Source organism: Pristiophorus japonicus, chromosome 21, assembly GCF_044704955.1.
Source record: "Pristiophorus japonicus isolate sPriJap1 chromosome 21, sPriJap1.hap1, whole genome shotgun sequence".
NCBI lineage: Eukaryota > Metazoa > Chordata > Chondrichthyes > Pristiophoridae > Pristiophorus > Pristiophorus japonicus.
In genome coordinates this window covers 13,130,608-13,151,787 of record NC_091997.1, presented here as the reverse complement: position 1 = coordinate 13,151,787, position 21,180 = coordinate 13,130,608, and the positions used below count along the sequence as shown (strand labels likewise).

At 44.2% G+C, this 21,180-nt stretch overlaps 1 protein-coding gene across 1 annotated transcript in view; it reads left to right on the top strand.

The window, feature by feature from the left end:
- The window catches only part of mpp2b (MAGUK p55 scaffold protein 2b), a 386,468-nt gene that overhangs the window by 303,095 nt on the left and 62,193 nt on the right, over nt 1–21,180 (top strand). The window contains exons 4-5 of the mRNA XM_070864011.1: nt 4,831–4,986; nt 20,491–20,718. Of these exons, the coding sequence (XP_070720112.1) occupies nt 4,831–4,986; nt 20,491–20,718 (384 nt within the window). The remainder of the gene's footprint in view (nt 1–4,830; nt 4,987–20,490; nt 20,719–21,180) is intronic.

Genomic DNA, 21,180 nt, shown 5'->3' with positions numbered 1-21,180 from the left:
GGAAAAGCTAGGCTATTTTGTCTGACCCCCATGTCCATTTGGTCCTATGTTGGTCTTAAGGCTAAGCTGCAGTGGGCTCCCTTTGCAATATTTTTCCTGCTCAAGTTTACTCTAATAAATGGTATGACCGTTTCTTTATTATCAATTTAACAAGTAGTGCACTAGGGTAACTAACATTTCAGTCAACTTAAGATCTCTCGGTGCTAATATTGAAAACATTTACTGATGTGTTAATGATATGAATGCAATGGTTCCCTTGCACAATTATCTGTAGCTATCCGATATATCGTACTCTCACTTGATTAAGCACCTCATTTGACAGATTTGCTGCATCCACGCCGCAAATGGATGAATCACAGCCCATCGATGCAGGTTTCATAATAAATAAAAGACTTAATAGTTGGACAGATCTTAAATTAAATCGTCACCCCTTAATAGGGCAAGCGATTTGTTACTGTTCAGGTCTGCTCAGGAACGGCCTTTTTACAAAAAGTGTGATACATTGGCAACAAATCACACCATAAGCAGTAAGTGCAGAAAATTACTAGGTATCTCATAACAATGAATCACTTGTCTTAGCCATTAATTATAGCTCCTTATCAATGTTCAGTGAACTATGGGTTCACGCTTTATATCTCTAGATGATTGTTGTGCTGAGCTTTAGAGTCTTTAGCCTCGATCTTCATGCAACAGTGACATAAAGTTAGTTTACTAATGCGCCAATCCCGCTTCCCAAACCTTGCTCCATATTTTCCTGAGTTTCTAATTAGAAACCTCTGCAGCGAGCATGGCGGCGAATTGGAAGCAGTGCGGCCTTTTTTTTTTCAGCGATTCGAGAAATACATTTGTTCAGTGAGCAGATCTGGAAGTGCTCAATCTCTCCCAACAGCCTCTCGTTCTCCAGGAAAGTGGTCGGGCAAAACCAGCCGCCTGCCTCTGAGATAACTCCAACACATCCCTGAAGAGGAACCCCTCCCGCCCCGAGTCTGTAAAATGGCTCCTTTGTCCGTGGGAAATGCCCTGATGTTGTTCCTGGAAAACATCCAGGAGGGAAATGCTGACCAGGGAGTCGTAGTTTTGATTTTTTTTTTGTGATTGAATTATTCCGATTTTGATAAACTGAATGAAGTGGCTGTGTGATTTAACACCTGCAAAAAGGCAGCATTTGACTAAGATTCAAGCTAACTGAAAGCTAAGCAAACTAGCTTAGGCCAACTGTTTTAAGTTACCTAACCTGGGAGCAATAACTCATACCTCTGCCAAGTTACCAAGGGGTCCATCAAAACCATTATTTTTAAGGCTAAGTGGCAGCAGCATGAATACTGGCGCTAATTGTGGAAAATCATGATCACCATTGATTTTAATGTGAGCAAGGCTATGATGATTAACTCCTCACTGCTTTTGGCAAGGGCAACAACGGAGCAGTGCTTAAAATCCCAGGAAAATATGTTGTGGCCTAATTAATGACGTACATTCACAGGTCTCTACACTGTATGCACCATTACAGTGTCGCAAAGCTTGAGGAAAATCAGGGGAATTGCTGAATCTCAAGGGGGTAGATGATCAACCCCGATCTGTCTTCTTTCAGTGCTAATTGATTCCTCTGGAATTCTTTAGTTAACCCCAATTTTTGCCGCCTTTCTTAATATCCAGTTCCAGTGACGTAGTCCTATCTGCCCCTTAATAGTTAGCAGCTTTGTTTAAGGGGAATTATGGAATGATCAGATTAGTCTGCAAACGCCACAGTGATGGCTGTAGTGAGCAGCACTAAAATTAAAATGTGTAATTTAAATGTTGTTTTATTGAACTGTGTTTATGAAAGCCCGTACTGGCAGACATGATGGCTCTTTTGTTCCTGACTGTGCTGTCATGCCTGTATGAACAAAATATCCCGTGAGACACTTTGATTCAGTAATACTCCCCCTTTAATTCATATTTTCTCACGATTTAAGAATTTTGCAGTTAAATATCAAAAATTCCACAAATTTGCTTAATTTGTCACATCTTCAGCCACAATTCAGGAGAGCTGATATGAGTGTTATTTTTAATTTCTATTAACGTTTAAATGCAATGATATAGTTATCACTTATTTGTGCTTAACATGTGCATGTTGCAATAACTAAATGAAAGCAATTTTGTGAGAACATGACATTCACACAATGTTTACAGCCAGAATCATGGAGCTCAATTTTCCCCAAAGCTGTTTTTTGGGGTACTTGAAGAGTTACGCCCATTTTTTTTTGGCTCAACTACTGCAAAAAAAAAATTATCCAAGTTTCCCCATTTGAATTGTTTATTTTGGCGCCGCCTAGCCTGTCCTTTAGCTTTGGGGGTGGAGCCTATGATCTGCGCTAAAAAGATCTGGTTTCCATGGTAACCAGGGACACACTGCGGGCTGAGGCTGGAAAGTGAAACATACAACACATTCTGGCCAGCTCACAGCAACCTGCACAAACACCTTGCACTTTGCAGCAACTAACCACCATTAAATTATTTTAAAGTGTTTATGACAAAAGTCTATCCCCCAACCCCCTCCCCCAATGCCTACTATCCCAGGCCGAAGGGCCTCCCAATGCCGGTACCCGCTACTATTCCAGGCCGAAGGGCCTCCCCCTCCCGGTACCTGCTACTATCCCTGGCTGAAGGGCCTCCCCTTCCCGGTACCCACTACTATCCAGGCCGAAGGGCCTCCCAGTGTGGTACCCACTCGTAAACTCTGGCCCAAAGGCCTCCCCCCCTCTCTCCTCTCCCCTCCCCCCCCCTCTCTTCCCACCGCCCTCTCTTCCCCCCCTCTCTTCTCCCCCCCCTCTCTCCCCTCCCCCCTCCCCCCTCTCTCCCCTCCTCCCCCCCCACCCCTCTCCCTCTCTCTCTTCCCTCTCTGCTGCTGCTGTCCAGGCCCCTGGACTTGCATCTGCTGCGCTGATTTCCTTACCTGCACCGATCTTGTTAACTGCCCAGAAGGCTTTTCTACAGAGATCACATACGCTGTCCTAAGAAAAATTGGAGTCAATCGGAGCTGGCTAAACTTGCTTAAATAGCCAGAATTGGCGGGTGACAGGTAATGCCCTCCTATGAGGTAAAAAAAAAACGAAGCCAAAAAAATCGTAACTAACTGAGTTACATTGGCGCACAATCTTTGGGGAAACTTGGATTTTAAAATTTAGGCCAAAGAAAGCGACGCCCGCCAAATAAACGCCGCAAATAACTGGGGAAAATTGAAGCTAAAAACGCACCAGCAAATTACGGAAGTTGCTGCTGACTGAGCACAGTTAAGTCAGTAGGTAGCTGTGGTCCTTTGTAACCACTTAGGATCTTGCTCAAGCCTATAAGACATCTGACTGACATCTGCATCTGGATAGCACAGAGACAAAGCCTTATGGGCTGATGACAAGCAATTAAGGCTATATTCACAATAATACTGTAGCATCAGTGTAGCATCTTTATATAACTGCAGTTACAGAGTAAATACAACCTGAATCTGGCATCGGTACCTGACCTGAAAGTGGAATCAAATGAACTGGGACTCCATGGAGGAGATCGTTTCACTCTTCTTCCCTTTTGAGTCAGTTTGGACCTTGACACTGATTTAACATTCCAGATTTAGCATTGACACAAAGTCATTTTGGCATCATGCACGCATTCAACTTTTGCAGTGAGAATACACCTTTACAACAGGTAATAGGAAAATGTAACCTAATCTGTCAGAAGTGCCATAGATGTTTTGAATGTCATAGAATTCTGCCAGAAGTACTACAGGGTGACAAGGGAGTCATCCCAAGCAATAAATAAGGAATCATAGAATGGTTACTGCATAGAAGGAGACCATTTAGCTCATCGAACCCATGCCGGCTCTCTGCAAGAGCACTTCAGCTAGTTTCACTCCCCCGCCCTTTCTCCGTAACCGTGCAAATTCTTTTCCCTTAGATACTTATCCAATTCCCTTTTTGAAAGCCCGATTGAGTCTGCCTCCACCACCCTTTCAGGCAGTGCATTCCAGATCCCAAACATTCACTGCGTTAACATTTTTTCCTCATGTCGCCTTTGGTTCTTCTGCCAATCACCATAACTCTGTGTCCTCTGGTTCTCCACCCTTCTGCCAATGGGAACAGTTTCTCTATAGACTCTGTCTAGATGCCTCATGCTTTTGAACACCTCTATCAAATCTAAGGAGGCTAAATTCACTCACAAAAAGCCGTGACAATTAGTATCAGTTAACACTGTTGAATTCGATTCGTATCCAGTTAAGCTGCAGTTACATTCGTCACCCTGTGCCAGCACCAGTACATCAGAAAAGGATTCATCCAAATGGTCAAATTAATAGTGTTCACTAATGTCATGTATGTATGCTTGGGGTTACTAGCCACCAGGTGGCGCAACTGTCGGAGGTCATTGGGCTGTATGCACAGGTGTGCGGCCCAGATATAAAAGGCAAGCCATCACTTTGTGTTCACTTTGGGCCCGAATAAAGCAGAGCCAGGTTCGTACCTGTGTTAGTTTACAGTATTCGGTCTATCGAGTTATTATATACATAACAGTTAATATAGTATCATTGTGATAAAACTTAAAAGATTTATCTTGTTCGATAAGTTAGCAACATTATCATGTGTCACAAGGGGAATTAAAGCTATGGCATTACAGAGCTCCTCATTTCCTTTGCAGAAAGATTGTGTGTCTCTTGCAATCTTGCACTTGTTTATATAAATGTAACACTTGAGACAAAAGGTGTCTCCAGACTGGTTAATGACATATTTTTCAATTTTGAAATATGTTTGTTTTTTAAATGAGTTACTCAGAGTTTGATGTGGAGTACATGTGCCATTCTACCTACAGTCCCTGCTGGAAGCTCATGACTCGGTTGCCTCCAAAAACTATGAAACTCCTCCCCCGAGTCCAGGGTCTCTGATGGACTCAACGTTCAACAATCAGCCTGTACCGCCTGATGCTGTCCGAATGGTCGGGATTCGCAAGGTCAAAGGTGAACATTTGGTAGGTGTAAAGATCCAAAACTTTACTTTAAAGTTGGTAATATTAAAAGTTTTGAAAGGTAATGACTGTTTTTACAAATCTGAGAGTTTCTATATGCCCTTTACCAGTTTCTAATTTCACCTTATGGCTCACCATTTTGGACCAAGGTGGCTTGTTCCCGGGCTCTCCCAATGCTGCTCCATAGCTAAAAGCAGCCTGCATGACTCTCTTTCTTTACGCCATCCTTGCTGTCAGGGAGTACCTGTCCTTCCCACTCTGGCATTGCCAAAATCAGAAAGATAATCCCATGTTCCAAGAGAGTGGTGGAGCTCATAGGGAGCCCAGTCCAAGAATCAGGAGTGCATTGCTGTTGCCCGACCAACACATTTAAGGAATAGGCTTTTAAAGAGAAGTCTGCTTGGCAGTACATTAAGCGGCTGCATATGAATACAGAGATGTCATTGTTTATTTTATCATGTCTTTCATTTTTTTGGTGTCACAAATACAGCTATTCACACCACCTTAAAGCTGTCCCCAATCTAGCAATTGCACTCTGCCTAAATCGGAGCAATGGTTATCCCACTGGTTATCTCCCTGTTTGCTAGTTCTGTAAAGGAGGGCAGGATAAGAGAAGGCATACAGTACACTAGCTTCTGTATCCAAAATCATTGCAACCAGATGCGCCTTACACTTTAGCTAAAAACAGCTAAATTAGTACAGGTTGGGTGGCAAATCAGCAACCTTCTGGTCTGTATGACTTCTACCCGGTGGTTCCTGTTAGAAAGAAATAAAGAACTTGCATTATGCCTTTCACACCCTCAGGTGTCCCAAAGTGCTTAACAGTCAATGAAGTACATTTGAAGTGTAGTGACTGCTGCAACGTCGGAAATGCGGCAGACAATTTGTATACAGCAAGATTCCTCAAACAACAATGTGATAATGACCAGATAAATTTTTTTTAGTAATGTTGGTTGAGGATAAATATTAGCCCGGCCATCTACCTACCTACTAATATTGAATTATCACCACACCCATTGTTGTTGGAAAATTGGCTAGGTCACATGACACACACATACCACCAAAGGGTTTGGCTATACTAAGTGAAATCAACCCAGTTATCTCATCCGCATCCTAATTTATCCAACTACCTGTCTGACATCCATGAGCAGAAATTTCCTCCCAACTAAGTATTAGGATGATCAAAGCTATTGCCTTCATGGAGTTAGGTCACAGATCAGCGATTATCTTATTGGATGGCGGAACAGGCTTGAGGGGCTAAATGGCCTACTGATGTTCCTATGTCCCCACCATTAACTCTGTTCCCGAGGCACCAACACTATCCCTCTCCCTGAGTCAGACCTTTTGCACCTCGTATGTGCTCCATCATCAAGACTGCCTACGTTAAAGGCAATTGTTTTATTTAAGACAAGACAGTGGACTGCAAGGCACTAAGCAAGTCTAAGGTTTTAAATTATGTTTCAAAGATGGGCTGATGTATTCATGATCTAAATCATGAGATTTGTACCAGGCTGCCAGTTTATATTGCATCAAATTAAAGCACACATTTCACCTCTACTGTACTGTTTATTTTTGTGTTTATGTTATGACGATAATGTGAGAAACTCGTAGGATATTGCAACATGATACAGGAAACTATTTTTATGAAAGGTGAACTTCAGAAGGAGAAGAAAGGGACTTCATGCAGCTGGCACAGAAACTAATTGTAATTAATGTTCAGTGTTAAAGGAATTACTCACCTGTGAGTTATAGAACATCATCATTATAAATAACTTATTTAATAACATGTTCTCAGAAGAAGCTCGCTTAGATTCTATGAAGGTGCTGAAACCCAATATTCGATAAGTCCCATGAGAAAAAAACTACTGGTTCCAATGAGTCTGTAATACCAAGATGTGATTGTAAATTACTATTGCTACCAGTGCCACGTGCTTGTCAGAGTAGGAATTGCAGGATAGCTCAGATGAATACGTGGCTTGAGCAGTGGTGCAGCAGGGAGGGATTCAAATTCCTGGGACATTGGAACCGGTTCTGGGGGAGGTGGGACCAGTACAAACCGGACAGTCTGCACCTGGGCAGGACCGGAACCAATGTCCCAGGGGGAGTGTTTGCTAGCGCTGTTGGGGAGGAGTTAAACTAATATGGCAGAGGGATGGGAACCAATGCAGGGAGACAGAGGGAAACAAAATGGAGACAAAAGCAAAAGACAGAAAGGAGATGAGTAAAAGTGGAGGGCAGAGAAACCCAAGGCAAAAAACAAAAAGGGCCACTGTACAGCAAAATTCTAAAGGGTCAAAGTGTAATAAAAAGGCAAGCATGAAAGCTCGGTGCCTCAATGCAAGGAGTATTCGGAACCCAGGAGAGGGCTCTGAGCTAGTTAGAGTGGGTGAGAGCTCAGATGAACAGGACCCCAAGAAAGAATGCAAAAGGCAGGAGGCAACAGAGCAGAGTAGCACTGGGGTAAATGTAAACCACAAGGTGATAGGAAGGGACAATATGTATGAATATAAAGGGGCTGCAGGAGGGGTCAAAACTAAAAATCATGGTTTAAAAACTAGTATTAAAACACTCTACCTAAACGCACGCAGCATTCGAAATAAAGTAAATGAGTTGACGGCACAAATCGTTACAAATGGGTATGATTTGGTGGCCATTACAGAAACATGGTTGCAGGGTGGCCAAGACTGGGAATTAAACAGACAAGGATATCTGACAATTCGGAAAGATAGACAAGAAGGGAAAGGAGGTGGGGTAGCTCTGTTAATAAAGGATGATATCAGGGCAGTTGTGAGAGATGATATTGGCTCTAATGAACAAAATGTTGAATCAATGTGGGTGGAGATTAGAGATAGTAAGGGGAAAAAGTCACTGGTGGGCATAGTTTATAGGCCCCCAAATAATAACTTCACAGTGGGGCGGGCAATAATCAAGGGAATAATGGAGGCATGTGAAAAAGGAACAGCAGTAATCATGGGGGATTTTAACCTACATATCGATTGGTCAAATCAAATCGCACGGGGTAGCCTTGAGGAGGAATTCATAGAATGCATACGGGATTGTTTCTTAGAACAGTATGTTACAGAATCTACAAGGGAGCAAGCTATCTTAGATATGGTCCTGTGTAATCAGACAAGAATAATAAACGATCTCCTAGTAAAAGATCCTCTCGGAATGAGTGATCACAGTATGGTTGAATTTGTAATACAGATTGAGGGTGAGGAAGTAGTGTCTCAAACGAGCGTACTATGCTTAAACAAATGGGACTACAGTGAGATGAGGGCAGAGTTGGCTAAAGTAAACTGGAAACACAGACTAAACGGTGGCACAATTGGGGAATAGTGGAGGACTTTTAAGGAGCTCTTTCATAGTGCTCAATAAAAATATATTCCAGTGAAAAAGAAGGGCGGTAAGAGAAGGGATAACCAGCCGTGGATAACCAAGGAAATAAAGGAGAGTATCAAATTAAAAACCAATGCCTATAAGGTGGCCAAGGTTAGTGGGAAACTAGAAGATTGGGAAAATTTTAAACGACAGCAAAGAATGACTAAGAAAGCAATAAGAAAAGGAAAGATAGATTACGAAAGTAAACTTGCGCAAAACATAAAAACAGATAGTCAAAGCTTTTACCGATATATAAAACGGAAGAGAGTGACTAAAGTAAATGTTGGTCCCTTAGAAGATGAGAAGGGGGATTTAATAATGGGAAATGTGGAAATGGCTGAGACCTTAAACAATTATTTTGCTTTGGTCTTCACAGTGGAAGACACAAAAACCATGCCAAAATTGCTGGTCACGGGAATGTGGGAAGGGAGGACCTTGAGATAATTACTATCACTAGGGGGGTAATGCTGGACAGGCTAATAGGACTCAAGGTAGACAAGTCCCCTGGTCCTGATGAAATGCATCCTAGGGTATTAAAAGAGATGGCGGAAGTTATAGCAGATGCATTCGTTATAATCTACCAAAATTCTCTGGACTCTGGGGAGGTGCCAGCGGATTGGAAAGCAGCTAATGTAACGCCTCTGTTTAAAAAAGGGGGGCAGACAAAAGGCAGGTAACTATAGGCCGGTTAGTTTAACATCTGTAGTGGGGAAAATGCTTGAACCTATCATTAAGGAAGAAATAGCGGCACATCTAGATAGGAATAGTGCAATCAAGCAGACGCATGGATTCATGAAGGGGAAATCATGTTTAACTAATTTACTGGAATTCTTTGAGGATATAACGAGCATGGTGGATAGAGGTGTACCGATGGATGTGGTGTATTTAGATTTCCAAAAGGCATTCAATAAGGTGCCACACAAAAGGTTACTGCAGAAGATAAAGGTACGCGGAGTCAGAGGAAATGTATTCGCATGGATAGAGAATTGGCTAGCTAACAGAAAGCAGAGAGTCGGGATAAATGGGTCCTTTTTGGGTTGGAAATCGGTGGTTAGTGGTGTGCCACAGGGATCGGTGCTGGGACCACAACTGTTTACAATATACATAGATGACCTGGAAGAGGGGACAGAGTGTAGTGTAACAAAATTTGCAGATGACACAAAGATGAATGGGAAAGTGGGTTTTGTAGAGGACACAGAGAGGCTGCAAAGAGATTTAGATAGGTTAAGCGAATGGGCTAAGGTTTGGCAGATGGAATACAATGTCGGAAAATGTGAGGTCATCCACCTTGGGAAAAAAAACAGTAAAAGGGAATATTATTTGAATGGGGAGAAATTACAACATGCTGCGGTGCAGAGGAACCTAGGGGTCCTTGTGCATGAATCCCAAAAAGTTAGTTTGCAGGTGCAGCAGGTAATCAGGAAGGCGAATGGAATGTTGGCCTTCATTGCGAGAGGGATGGAGTACAAAAGCAGGGAGGTCCTGCTGCAACTGTATAGGGTATTAGTGAGGCCGCACCTGGAGTACTGCGTGCAGTTTTGGTCACCTTACTTAAGTAAGGATATACTGGCTTTGGAGGGGGTACAGAGACGATTCACTAGGCTGATTCTGGAGATGAGGGGGTTACCTTATGATGATAGATTGAGTAGACTGGGTCTTTACTCGTTGGAGTTCAGAAGGATGAGGGGTGATCTTATAGAAACATTTAAAATAATGAAAGGGATAGACAAGATAGAGGCAGAGAGGTTGTTTCCACTGGTCGGGGAGACTAGAACTAGGGGGCACAGCCTCAAAATACGGGGGAGTCAATTTAAAACCGAGTTGAGAAGGAATTTCTTCTCCCAGAGGGTTGTGGATCTATGGAATTCTCTGCCCAAGGAAGCAGTTGAGACTAGCTCATTGAATGTATTCAAATCACAGATAGATAGATTTTTAACCAATAAGGGAATTAAGGGTTACGGGGAGTGGGCGGGTAAGTGGAGCTGAGTCCACGGCCAGATCAGCCATGATCTTGTTGAATGGCGGAGCAGGCTCGAGGGGCTAGATGGCCGACTCCTGTTCCTAATTCTTATGTTCTTATTATGTTCTTGTATTAGCACGGCTTGAGAAATTATTATTAAAATGGTAGTAAATTACTGCTATTATTATGATATCTACGGCCTCTATCTCCTTTTGGGATACATTGCCAGCCTTGTGATTTATGTATTGATCAAAATGGAGCATCAGATCCGTTCTGTAGAGTTGTTTGTTTTCACGCAACCTTTTCAGAATGATGGGATGAGAAGGAGACTCTGTGCCATCTGTCCCTCTGTCTGCTGTGATGGTGAGCGTCAGCAATGAAGCTGTTGAGTATTAATATGGGATGTGGATGAGAGGCTGACAGGCTAGTACGAAGTGGATTAAATGCCAAGAGCTGGCAGAAAAGGAAATTTCAGAAAAAGTTATTTTATTTCTTGTGGGACAGTAACCTTTAAAGCTCTGTGAAGCCTCACTTCATGTCGCAGGAATGGAGAGGTCATGTGATCCACTTGGGTCAGCTGACTGAAATGTACAATTTTCCCATGAATTACTATCCTGTTTAGAAGACATAGAATATCCTGTTATATGTTATATTCCTCTAATTCTACTTCACCGCTAGTGTTAAGAATTAAACGGATATGATTTTATACAGTAGTAGATTAAAACTGTAACTATGGAGTGTGAAGGTATCAATGTAAATCCAGAATTCATAGGACTAAATCCTCCGCTCCAGGCCCCATAGAAATTTGAATTCAAGGGCTAAGCTTTGTGGTAAGTGTCGTCTTTCGCATGAGACATTAAACCGAGGCACCGTCCATCCTCTCAGGTGGACGTAAAAGATCCCACAGCACTATTTTAAAAAGAGCAGGGGCAGGAGCATTCACCCCAGTGTCCTGTCCATTTATTTATTCCTCAACCAACATCACTAACACATTATCTGGTTATTATCACATTGCAATTTGTGCGAGCTTGCTGTGCGCATATTGGTTGCCATGTTTCCTACATTGCAAATAGTAACTACACTTCAAAAGTACTTCTTTGGCTGTAAAGCACTTTGTGACATCCTGAGGTCGTGAAAGGTGCTATATACAACAACAACATGTATTTATTTATATAGCGCCTTTAACGTACACCCGACAGGGTTTTGCAGTTTGAGTGGCTGTGTGCTACTTTCTGCAACTGCAAGAGTTTTCGTAAGTTATTTCAACGTTAGAGTATTCTGGCATGCACAAAACTCCATAATTATTCCTGAAAATCTTTAACCTACAACACTTGCTAAAAGTCATGGGGGCTGCACTGGCAGTCGACATCGCTCTCCAGCATGTACGGCTGAGGGACCAAAAGCAGTGAGGAGGAGGGCCATCAGGGCTCGCAACAGGATGCCTTACCCTCCTATGGTCTTCCAACAGCACTTTTCCTACCTTCAATTAAGTGAGAAGCAGTGTATGAGGAGGCTCTGCTTCATCAAGGAGATGGTCACAGAACTCTGCCACCATCTGCAACCAGACCTCCTGCTACCAGACCTCTGGCCTCAGCCCAGAGCGACCACAGCGCTCTCAGTGGCAGTCAAGGTCCCCGTGGCATTCAATTTCTTCACCAACGGATCCTTCAGGTCTGCAGCAGGAGACAGAGCTAATATCTCGCAGTTGACCATCCATTGCTGCATCTGGGAGATCACTGAGGCTCTCTACACCAGGAGAAGGGATTACTTTGGCTTCCGGATCACCAGAGACAAGCAGGCGAGCGTGCATGTGGCTTTGCCAGGATAGCGGGCCTTCCCATGGTGCAGGGGGTCATCGACTGCACCCATGTGACTTAGGGGGCACCGAATACCAATCCCGAGATCTTCCGTAACTCCAAAGGCTACCACTCACTGAATGTGCAGTTGATGTGTGACCACACACAATGACACCTCAATGTCATTGCCCGATATCCTAGCAGCAGCCACGATGCCTTCATCAAACTCGAGGGTGGTTGCTTAAAGACCAGGACTATCTGCTCTCCACCTGCCCCCTCCCACCCCCCGTAACCCCAACACTCGTGCCCAGCACTCATATAATGAGAGTCATGCTGCCACCAGGAATATCATCAAGTAGACCATTGGCCTGCTGAAACAACGGTTCCGCTGCCTTGACCCCTCGGGAGGAGCCCTCAGTACTCGGCTGAGCGGGTGCCCCAGTTCGCAGTGGTCTATTGCAGGCTCCACAATTTGGTGGTCATGAGGGCACAGCCCTTGTCAGCAGGGGTTGTGGGACCACCTGAGGAGGAGGAGGAGGAGAAGGAACTGGAGGAAGGAAGGAGGCAGCCAGAAAATCGGCCTTCCAGGCGGGCTGTCCGTAACCGGCTCATCAGACCCTGACTCACATGAATGAAATCCCAGATCCCCATAGCTCATCCCTGTCTCACGCCATATCACAGCATCCTCCTGGGTGCAAAGGTAAAAAGAGAGATACCACAAAAGATTCCAAACACAATTAATAAATGTGTCGAAAATCATCTGGCACATATTTACATGAATACTATTATCTAATCACCCTTGTGCAATCCCTTAGTGTCTGTCTTTTATTTGCCCTTTCGTGATCTAGTGCTCCACCACTGGCTGCCACACGGCTGGTGGAAGGCTGCTAAGTTTCCGTGGGGGAGACTACAGATAGTCATGCAGGACGATCTCGACCAGCTGCGGGCCTAGAAGTCCCGGCTGTAGACTGCACCATCTCGGCATGTGCGGCAGCAGCCTGGGCTGGCTAGATGACAGGCAGCTGCAAGAGCAATGGCCGGGTGACAGTGGTGGGAGTAGGAATGCGGTCATCCTGAGAGAGGGTACCCTGATCCACTGGCCCACTGCCACTCCCCCGGGGCAGCATTCAGCATTCGCTAGTAATCTGTTGGAGCACAGATTGCTGGCCTGCTGTGACACCGTGAAAGACCTGGTCGATGGTGGTAAACCCAGCCACAGTGGCAGCAATCAGAGTTTGGGCATCTTCAAACTGAGACTGCACGTGAGCAGCCTGAGCTTGGATGCCACCAAGCTGAGACTGCATGAGCTTGGGAGGCATCAGGTTGGGACTGCTTGAGAGCAATTCGAGCTTACACTGCGGCACTAAGACAGTGGGTCGCTTCTGCCTGCACTGCAGTGGAAGCTGCGACATTGCTCATCATACGCGCCATCACGTCTGGGTCACCACAGTCTCTCTGGTACTATCATTCCAAGACTGGATGTCCTAGGCTCCATATTCTGTACAAAGCCACGTGCAATGTTGGAGGCGGGCTCCTCCTTGCTCCTTGACATTGCTGAGAGGCTCTCTGGCAGCCTTGCCATTGCACCTATGATTTCCGTGTGCGTGCCCATCACCTTTCTGAAGGCCTCCCCATTGAGGCCCTAATTTGAGTCCTGTGCAGCAGAACTCTCGCACGACCATGCCCTCTGGGGAGCTGGTCCCTGAGCTACCCTTTTCCCCCTGGCCTTGCTGCAGCCACTCATCCCCGGTGCCTCACCCTGTGCAGATACCGCTACTACACTAACCTCTAAAGAATGAATCGTGCCAGTATCTGAGCTGTTGTCTGCGAGTGACAGAAGCGGTGATACGGTGGCTTCTTCCTCCTCTTCTCTCCCCCTCGCTCTCTGCGGTGCCCTAGGGGACAGGCTGCTCGGGTGCTTGCTGATTATCTGAAAGCAAACGAGGCGGGTTTTGGTGAGGGTGGGTGCGGGAAGCCAGAAATGCGTGCGTACAGCAGGAGTAGCTTGAAAGTGAGAAAAGATGGTGGGCTGAGGGGGAAGTGGGATGCGATAAGAAGGATTAGGAATGAACATACCGCTGTTGTCCCCAAGGGGGTCAGCAGTGCTGGTGGCCACGGTGTTAAGAACCTGCCGCCCAATGATCTCCAGCACTCGAGTCTCCAGCTGGCTCAGCTCTTCAGTGTCGGCCTGACCAGCGCTGATCTTCTGCTCCTGCTCCTGGCGATTGTGAGCGACCTTATCCTGCAAGGACAAGGGAAGCGTGTCAATAAGTGAGGTGCACTGTATTCGGGTGATGTGCGCACCATAGTTGAGTAGGTGTCATTGTGTGCAAAGTGTGACATGTGGGCGTGAGTGTTGATAGGTAAAGATTGTCGGTGGGTGAGTGCATTGAGCAGTGTGTGAAGCTTGTTGTACAGATGGTGGATGTAGCACTTGTGGAAGCCTTCACTAAACCTGACCACTCCTGTGAGGTTGTTTAACTTTCTTCCTGCCCTTGGTGTGGGTCCTGAGGACCAGAGTGATGCCTGTGACACGTTCGGCTATCTCTCTCTACATAGTGTGGCAGACTTGTGGACGATGGCCTCCTGCCACGTGACAGCTGCAGGACCGCCCGCCTTCTCTCCACCGCGAAAACCAATGCCTCGAGCTTTATCCGAGAACCTATGGGATCTCTCCCTCTGTCCAGGAAATTAGGGACCCGTGCAATAAGGGTACAGCAGTTATCATGGGTGACTTTAATCTACATATAGATTGGGCTAATCAAACTGGTAGCAGTACTGTGGAGGAGGATTTCCTGGAGTGTATAAGGGATGGTTTTCTAGACCAATATGTCGAGGAACCAACTAGAGAGCTGGCCATCCTAGACTGGGTGATGTGTAATGAGAGAGGATTAATTAGCAATCTGGTCGTGCGAGGCCTTTTCGGGAAGATTGACCATAATATGGTAGAATTCTTCATTAAGATGGAGAATGACACAGTTAATTCAGAGAACTTAAAGAAAGGTAACTTCGATGGTATGAGACGTGAATTGGTTAGGATAAACTGGCGAATGATACTTAAAGGGCTGACGGTGGATAGGCAATGGCAGACATTTATCGATTACATGGATGAACTAAATTGTACATCCCTGTCTGGCGTAAAAATAAAAAGGGGAAGGTGGCTCAACCGTGGCTAACAAGGGAAATTAGTGATAGTGTTAAATCCAAGGAAGAGGCATATAAATTGGCCAGAAAAAGCAGCAAACCTGAGAACTCGGAGAAATTTAGAATCCAGCAGAGGAGGACTAAGGGTTTAATTAGGAGGGGGAAAATAGTGTACGAGAGTAAGCTTGCAGGGAACATACAAACTGACTGCAAAAGCTTCTATAGATATGTGAAGAGAAAAAGATTGGTGAAGACTAATGTAGGTCCCTTGCAGTCAGAATCAGTTGAATTCATAATGGGGAACAAGGAAATGGCAGACCAATTGAAAAATACTTTGGTTCTGTCTTCACGAAGGAAGACACGAATAACCTCCCAAAAATAATAGAGGAGCGAGGGTCTAGCGAGAAGGAGGAACTGAGGGAAATCCTTATTAGTCAGGAAATTGTGTTGGGGAAATTGATAGGATTGAAGGCCGATAAATCCCCAGGGCCTAATAGTCTGCATCCCAGAGTACTTAAGGAAGTGGCCCTGGAAATAGTGGATGCATTGGTGGTCATTTTCCAACATTCAATAGATTCTGGATGAGTTCCTAAGGATTGGAGGGTAGCTAATGTAACCCCACTTTTTAAAAAAGGAGGGAGAGAGAAAACAGGGAATTATAGACTGGTTAGCCTCATATCAGTAGTAGGGTAGATGTTGGAATCAATTATTAAAGATGTAATAGCTGCGCATTTGGAAAGCAGTGACAGGATCGGTCCAAGTCAGCATGGATTTATGAAAGGGAAATCATGCTTGACAAATCTTCTAGAATTTTTTGAGGATGTAACTCGTAGAGTGGACAAGAGAAAACCAGTAGATGTGGTGTATTTGGACTTTCAAAAGGCTTTTGACAAGGTCCCATACAAGAGATTAGTGTGCAAAATTAAAGCACATGGTATTGGGGATAATGTATTGACGTGGATAGAGAACTGGTTGGCAGACAGGAAGCAAAGAGTAAAAATAAACGGGTCCTTTTCAGAATGTCAGACAGTGACTAGTGGGGTACCGCAAGGTTCAGTGCTGGGACCCTAGCTATTTACAATATACATTAATGATTTAGATGAAGGAATTGAATGTAATATCTCCAAGTTTGCAGATGACACTAAGCTGGGTGGCAGTGTGAGCTGTGAGGAGGATGCTAAGAGGCTGCAGGGTGACTTGGACAGGTTAGGTGAGTGGGTAAATGCATGGCAGATGCAGTGTAACGTAGATAAATGTGAGCTTATCCACTTTGGTGGCAAAAACAGGAAGGCAGAATATTATCTGAATGGTGACAGATTAGGAAAAGGGGAGGTGCAACGAGACCTGAGTGTCATGGTACATCAGTCATTGAAAGTTGGCATGTAGGTACAGCAGGTGGTGAAGAAGGCAAATGGCATGTTGACCTTCATAACGAGAGCATTTGAGTATAGGAGCAGGGAGGTCTTATTGCAGTTGTACAGGGCTTTGGCAAGGCTACACCTTGAGTATTGTGTACAGTTTTGGTCTCCTAATCTGAGGAAAGACATTCTTGCTATTGAGGGAGTGCAGCGAAGGTTCACCAGACTGATTCTCGGGATGGCAGGACTGACATATGAAGAAAGACTGGATCGACTAGGCTTATATTCACTGGAATTTAGAAGAACGAGAGGGGATCTCATAGAAACATATAAAATTCTGACGGGATTGGACAGGTTAGATGCAGAAAGAATGTTCCCGATGTTGGGGAAGTCCAGAACCAGCGGTCACAGTTTAAGGATAAGGGGTAAGCCATTTAGGACCGAGATGAGGAGAAACTTCTTCACTCAGAGAATTGTGAACCTGTGGAACTCTCTACCACAGAAAATTGTTGAGGCCAGTTCGTTAGATATATTCAAAAGGGAGTTAGATGTGATCCTTACGGCTAAAGGGATCAAGGGGTATGGAGAGAAAGCAGGAAAGGGGTACTGAGGTTGCATGATCAGCCATGATCATATTGAATGGTGTTGCAGGCTCGAAGGGCCAAATGGCCTACTCCTGCACCTATTTTCTATGTTTCTATGTCTCCAGTCTGCCACGGTTCCTACGGATGTCTTCTAACTAGTGTTTGGTTTGCTGTTGGGGCAGCTGCACACCCAACAATCCTGAGAATGAGATGCTGTAGCATCAATGAACCTCCCCTTTAAGCAGTGAGAAAAGCCTGTGGTAATCATGACATGCAATTAGACTGCCCCTGATATTGGTCCAGCTTTTCAGTGTAACGCCAATGAGCTTGAGTTTCTAGACTAGAATCATGACAGCAATCATGTTAATGAGGAGTCAGGACGAATTTTGCATGCATCTTAGACGATTTTCAGGTGGCGCAGCTTAACTTTTTTTAGTCAAAACACTGCCCATTTCTTGGCTATGAATTCCTTGGTGTCCAGAGAAATCCAGGAATTTGGAAGCCAAATTTTAGAAAAGAGCTATTGCTCACTAAGGAAAGCAAAGAGCAGGGGATCGGCAGTGATGGTTTAAACTAGCAGATAACTTGTAGTTAGGGCTAAAAAGAACCCACTATTCGATCCAGAGGAACTTAAACAGGGAAGATGGGAGAATGGGAAAAGGATGGCAGTGAATGACCAAGGATAGAGCTGCACAGTAAGGAGCTCCTCGGGGAGCTAACCACACAGGAATCATCTTGAGTTCTTACCCTATAAATGCAAGTTCTCTTTTTCCTTAATGTGAAAATGAAATGAAAATGGTTCCCCTGAGTCTCTTCCCTATCCAGTGAGAATAAATCATTTAAATACTTGCACTACAGAGTAAAAAGATGAGGAAGAAAATGGCTGAAGGGAAATCAAGAAGTGAGCCAAAATGAAAGATGGCATAAAAAGAAAATGAAGGAAAATAAGTGAGGATTATACAAGCCTGTTTTACTGCTCAAGAAATAGTCTCTGCAGCCCTCATCTATTTTATGTTACCTATTCATAGAATCCCACATAGTGGTGGACATTTATGAATTGCAATGTAAAGAGAAATTGCATTGTGAACTTGCATCGCAGTTAATACCATCCTGCAGGCATTTCCCTTCCAAATCTAATTAATGGAGCAAGATTCAGAATGTAAAATAGTATATCAGCTAATATTCACAAAAAATTGATTTCCTGGAAATTTCTAGTGATAAGACATTATGAAAGAAGAATTGGAGACATTCGTGGAACTGCAAAATAATCCTTTAGAAAAACGTGCTCCAATTAGTTTCAATTCAGATGCTTCAATAATTAATGGAAGGAATCAAAAAAGTTTGTGAGATATACATAAAACCAGAAGAAGAAATGTAGATTACCATGAGTAATAGTGTCAGCTTGATTCAAGCCTCGAATGATTTCATTTAGATTTTCCCCCAGAGGGTGGGTTTTGTAGGATTTAGACACACATTAAAGGTTTACAATAGTGACTTACATTTGGCAGCTCAGGGATCTCACAACCTGCTGCCTGAACTCTTGCAGTGCTGCAATATATCCACAAACCTCTCTCTCTAGACCAGCCAGCCGACAGTTAGTAATGTTCTCCCAGCTACATTCCTGTCTCTTTACTCACCTGCATGCAGCTGTTTTGTTCTGATTCAACCCACTCTCATTTTCCCTCTTTTATCTTTCTTCCTTTCTCTTCCTCCCTACTCCTTTTCACTGAAGATTCATGTCAAAGATCCCTCCCCTTGCAGCATAACTAAAACCGCCTATTTCCACCTCCGTAACATCGCCCGTCTCCGCCCCTCACTCAGCTCATCTGCTGCTGAAGCCCTCAACAATGCCTTTGTTTCCTCTAGACTTGACTACTCCAACGTACTCCTGGCTGGACTCCCACATTCTACCCTATGTAAACTTGAGGCCATCCAAAACTCGGCTGCCCATGTCCTAACTCGCATCAAGCCCCGTTCACCCATCACCCCTGTGCTCACTGACCTACATTGGCAGCTGGTTAAGCAACGCCTCGATTTCAAAATTCTCATCCTTGTTTGCAAATCGCTTCATGTCCTCACCCCTCCCTATCTCTGTAATCTCCTCCAGCCTTACAACCTCCCTCCCCACTCCCCGAAATATCTGCACTCCTCAAATTATTGAGCATCTCTGATTATAACTGCTCAACTATCGGTGGCCGTACCTTCTGTTGCCTAGGCCCTAAGCTCTGGAACTCCCTCCCTAAACCTCTCCAACTCTCTTACCTCTCTTTCCTCCTTTAAGACGCCCCTTAAAACCTACATTTTTGACAAACTTTTGGTGATCTGACATAATTTCTTCCTATGTGGCTCGGTGTCAAATTTTTTTTTGTCTTATAAAACTCTAGTGAAGCGCCTTCGGATGTTTTACTACGTTAAAGGTGCTATATAAATACAAGTTGTTGTTGTTGTAAAGAATGCGACTTGTAATATCACCAACAACGGTCAGCATCAAAAGTGTTGACTGAACAACCATGTTCTGCAGCGTGCAGTCCAGCCGAGCCCTATAGAATTCTCACAGAAGACTACTAATACTTTTATAACAGTAGCACCAGTATCTGTGGGACAAACAAAAGATCTATTGAAATAGTGGGATATTTGGGAAAAGCATAGGTGATGCAATTCACTTTCACCTATTGCATTTGTGTGTTATGGAGCCCCCTAGTGGTGAAATGGTTTATTGTTTGTGCTCCTCTTTCCTGATAATGTTACCTCTTTCCATCCAGAAGCAATGGAATACGGTATAACACAGCTCCACTCTGACTTTATTCAGTTTCATTTGTAGTGCTTGTGTTTTCTCTGAGCACAGTGCTGTTTCTTAATTATTATATTCCATTTAATCCTTTGCTTCGAGCTCACATATGCAGTCTAACTGTTGGTATAGTAGCAAATGTTTGTAATCATGGGTGATTGTGCAGGAATTAGATCGGGCCTGGTGGTGGAGATACTGTTGCTTGAACCTGCAGTCTCCTGGGCCAGATTAAATGCCAATACATAGTACGTAATAGATGCACTGGGATCATCAAATTGAACAACATTTTGTGTCAACTTTTTCATTGAATGCAGTCACGGTGAGCTGAGAAAAATGATCAGGTGTTTGATGCGGTGGTGTGTTCTTGGTTTTCAGATGCCTATTTGAATCATGATCTTAAATTAAAGTGCAGTTCGAAAACGTTCTCATTCTGTGACAAAAAAGTGATTATTCTCGAGCGAGCCAGTCAGTAACGAGTCGTAATAATCTTTTCCAGGGTGTGACATTCAGGGTTGAAAACAGTGAACTTGTGATTGCTCGAATTCTCCATGGAGGCATGATCGACCAGCAGGGTCTGCTTCATGTGGGCGACATCATCAAGGAGGTGAATGGTAAAGAGGTTGGGAATGATCCGAAGGTTCTGCAGGAAATGCTCCAGAATGCCAGTGGAAGTGTTATCCTTAAGATCCTGCCCAGCTACCAGGAACCACATCCTCCACGACAGGTAAGAGCTGCAGCTGTTGCACTTGGTTGTGAATGATGAAATAGTTGCCTATATTAACATTGACTTTCCTTCATCCTCTATTTCTCATTGAACCTTCAGACTCTGAGGACTAGATTAGCGTTTAATTTAATAGAGAAATTTAGGTGACGAGCAAAGGTGCACAGTGCAGGACAGCAGCAAAACCGAAAGAAAGACTTGCATTTATGTAGCGCCTTTCACAACCACCAGACGTCTCAAAGCACTTTACAACCAATGAAGTACTATTTGATGTATAGTCACTGTTATAATGTAGTAAAAGTGGCAGCCAATTTGCACACAGCTAGCTCCCACAAGCAGCAATGTGCTATGGACCAGATAATCTGTTTTTTTAGTGATGTTGATTGAGGGATAAATATTGGCCAGGACACTCGGGATAACTGCATTGCTCTTCATCGATATAGTGCCATGGGATCTTTTACTTCC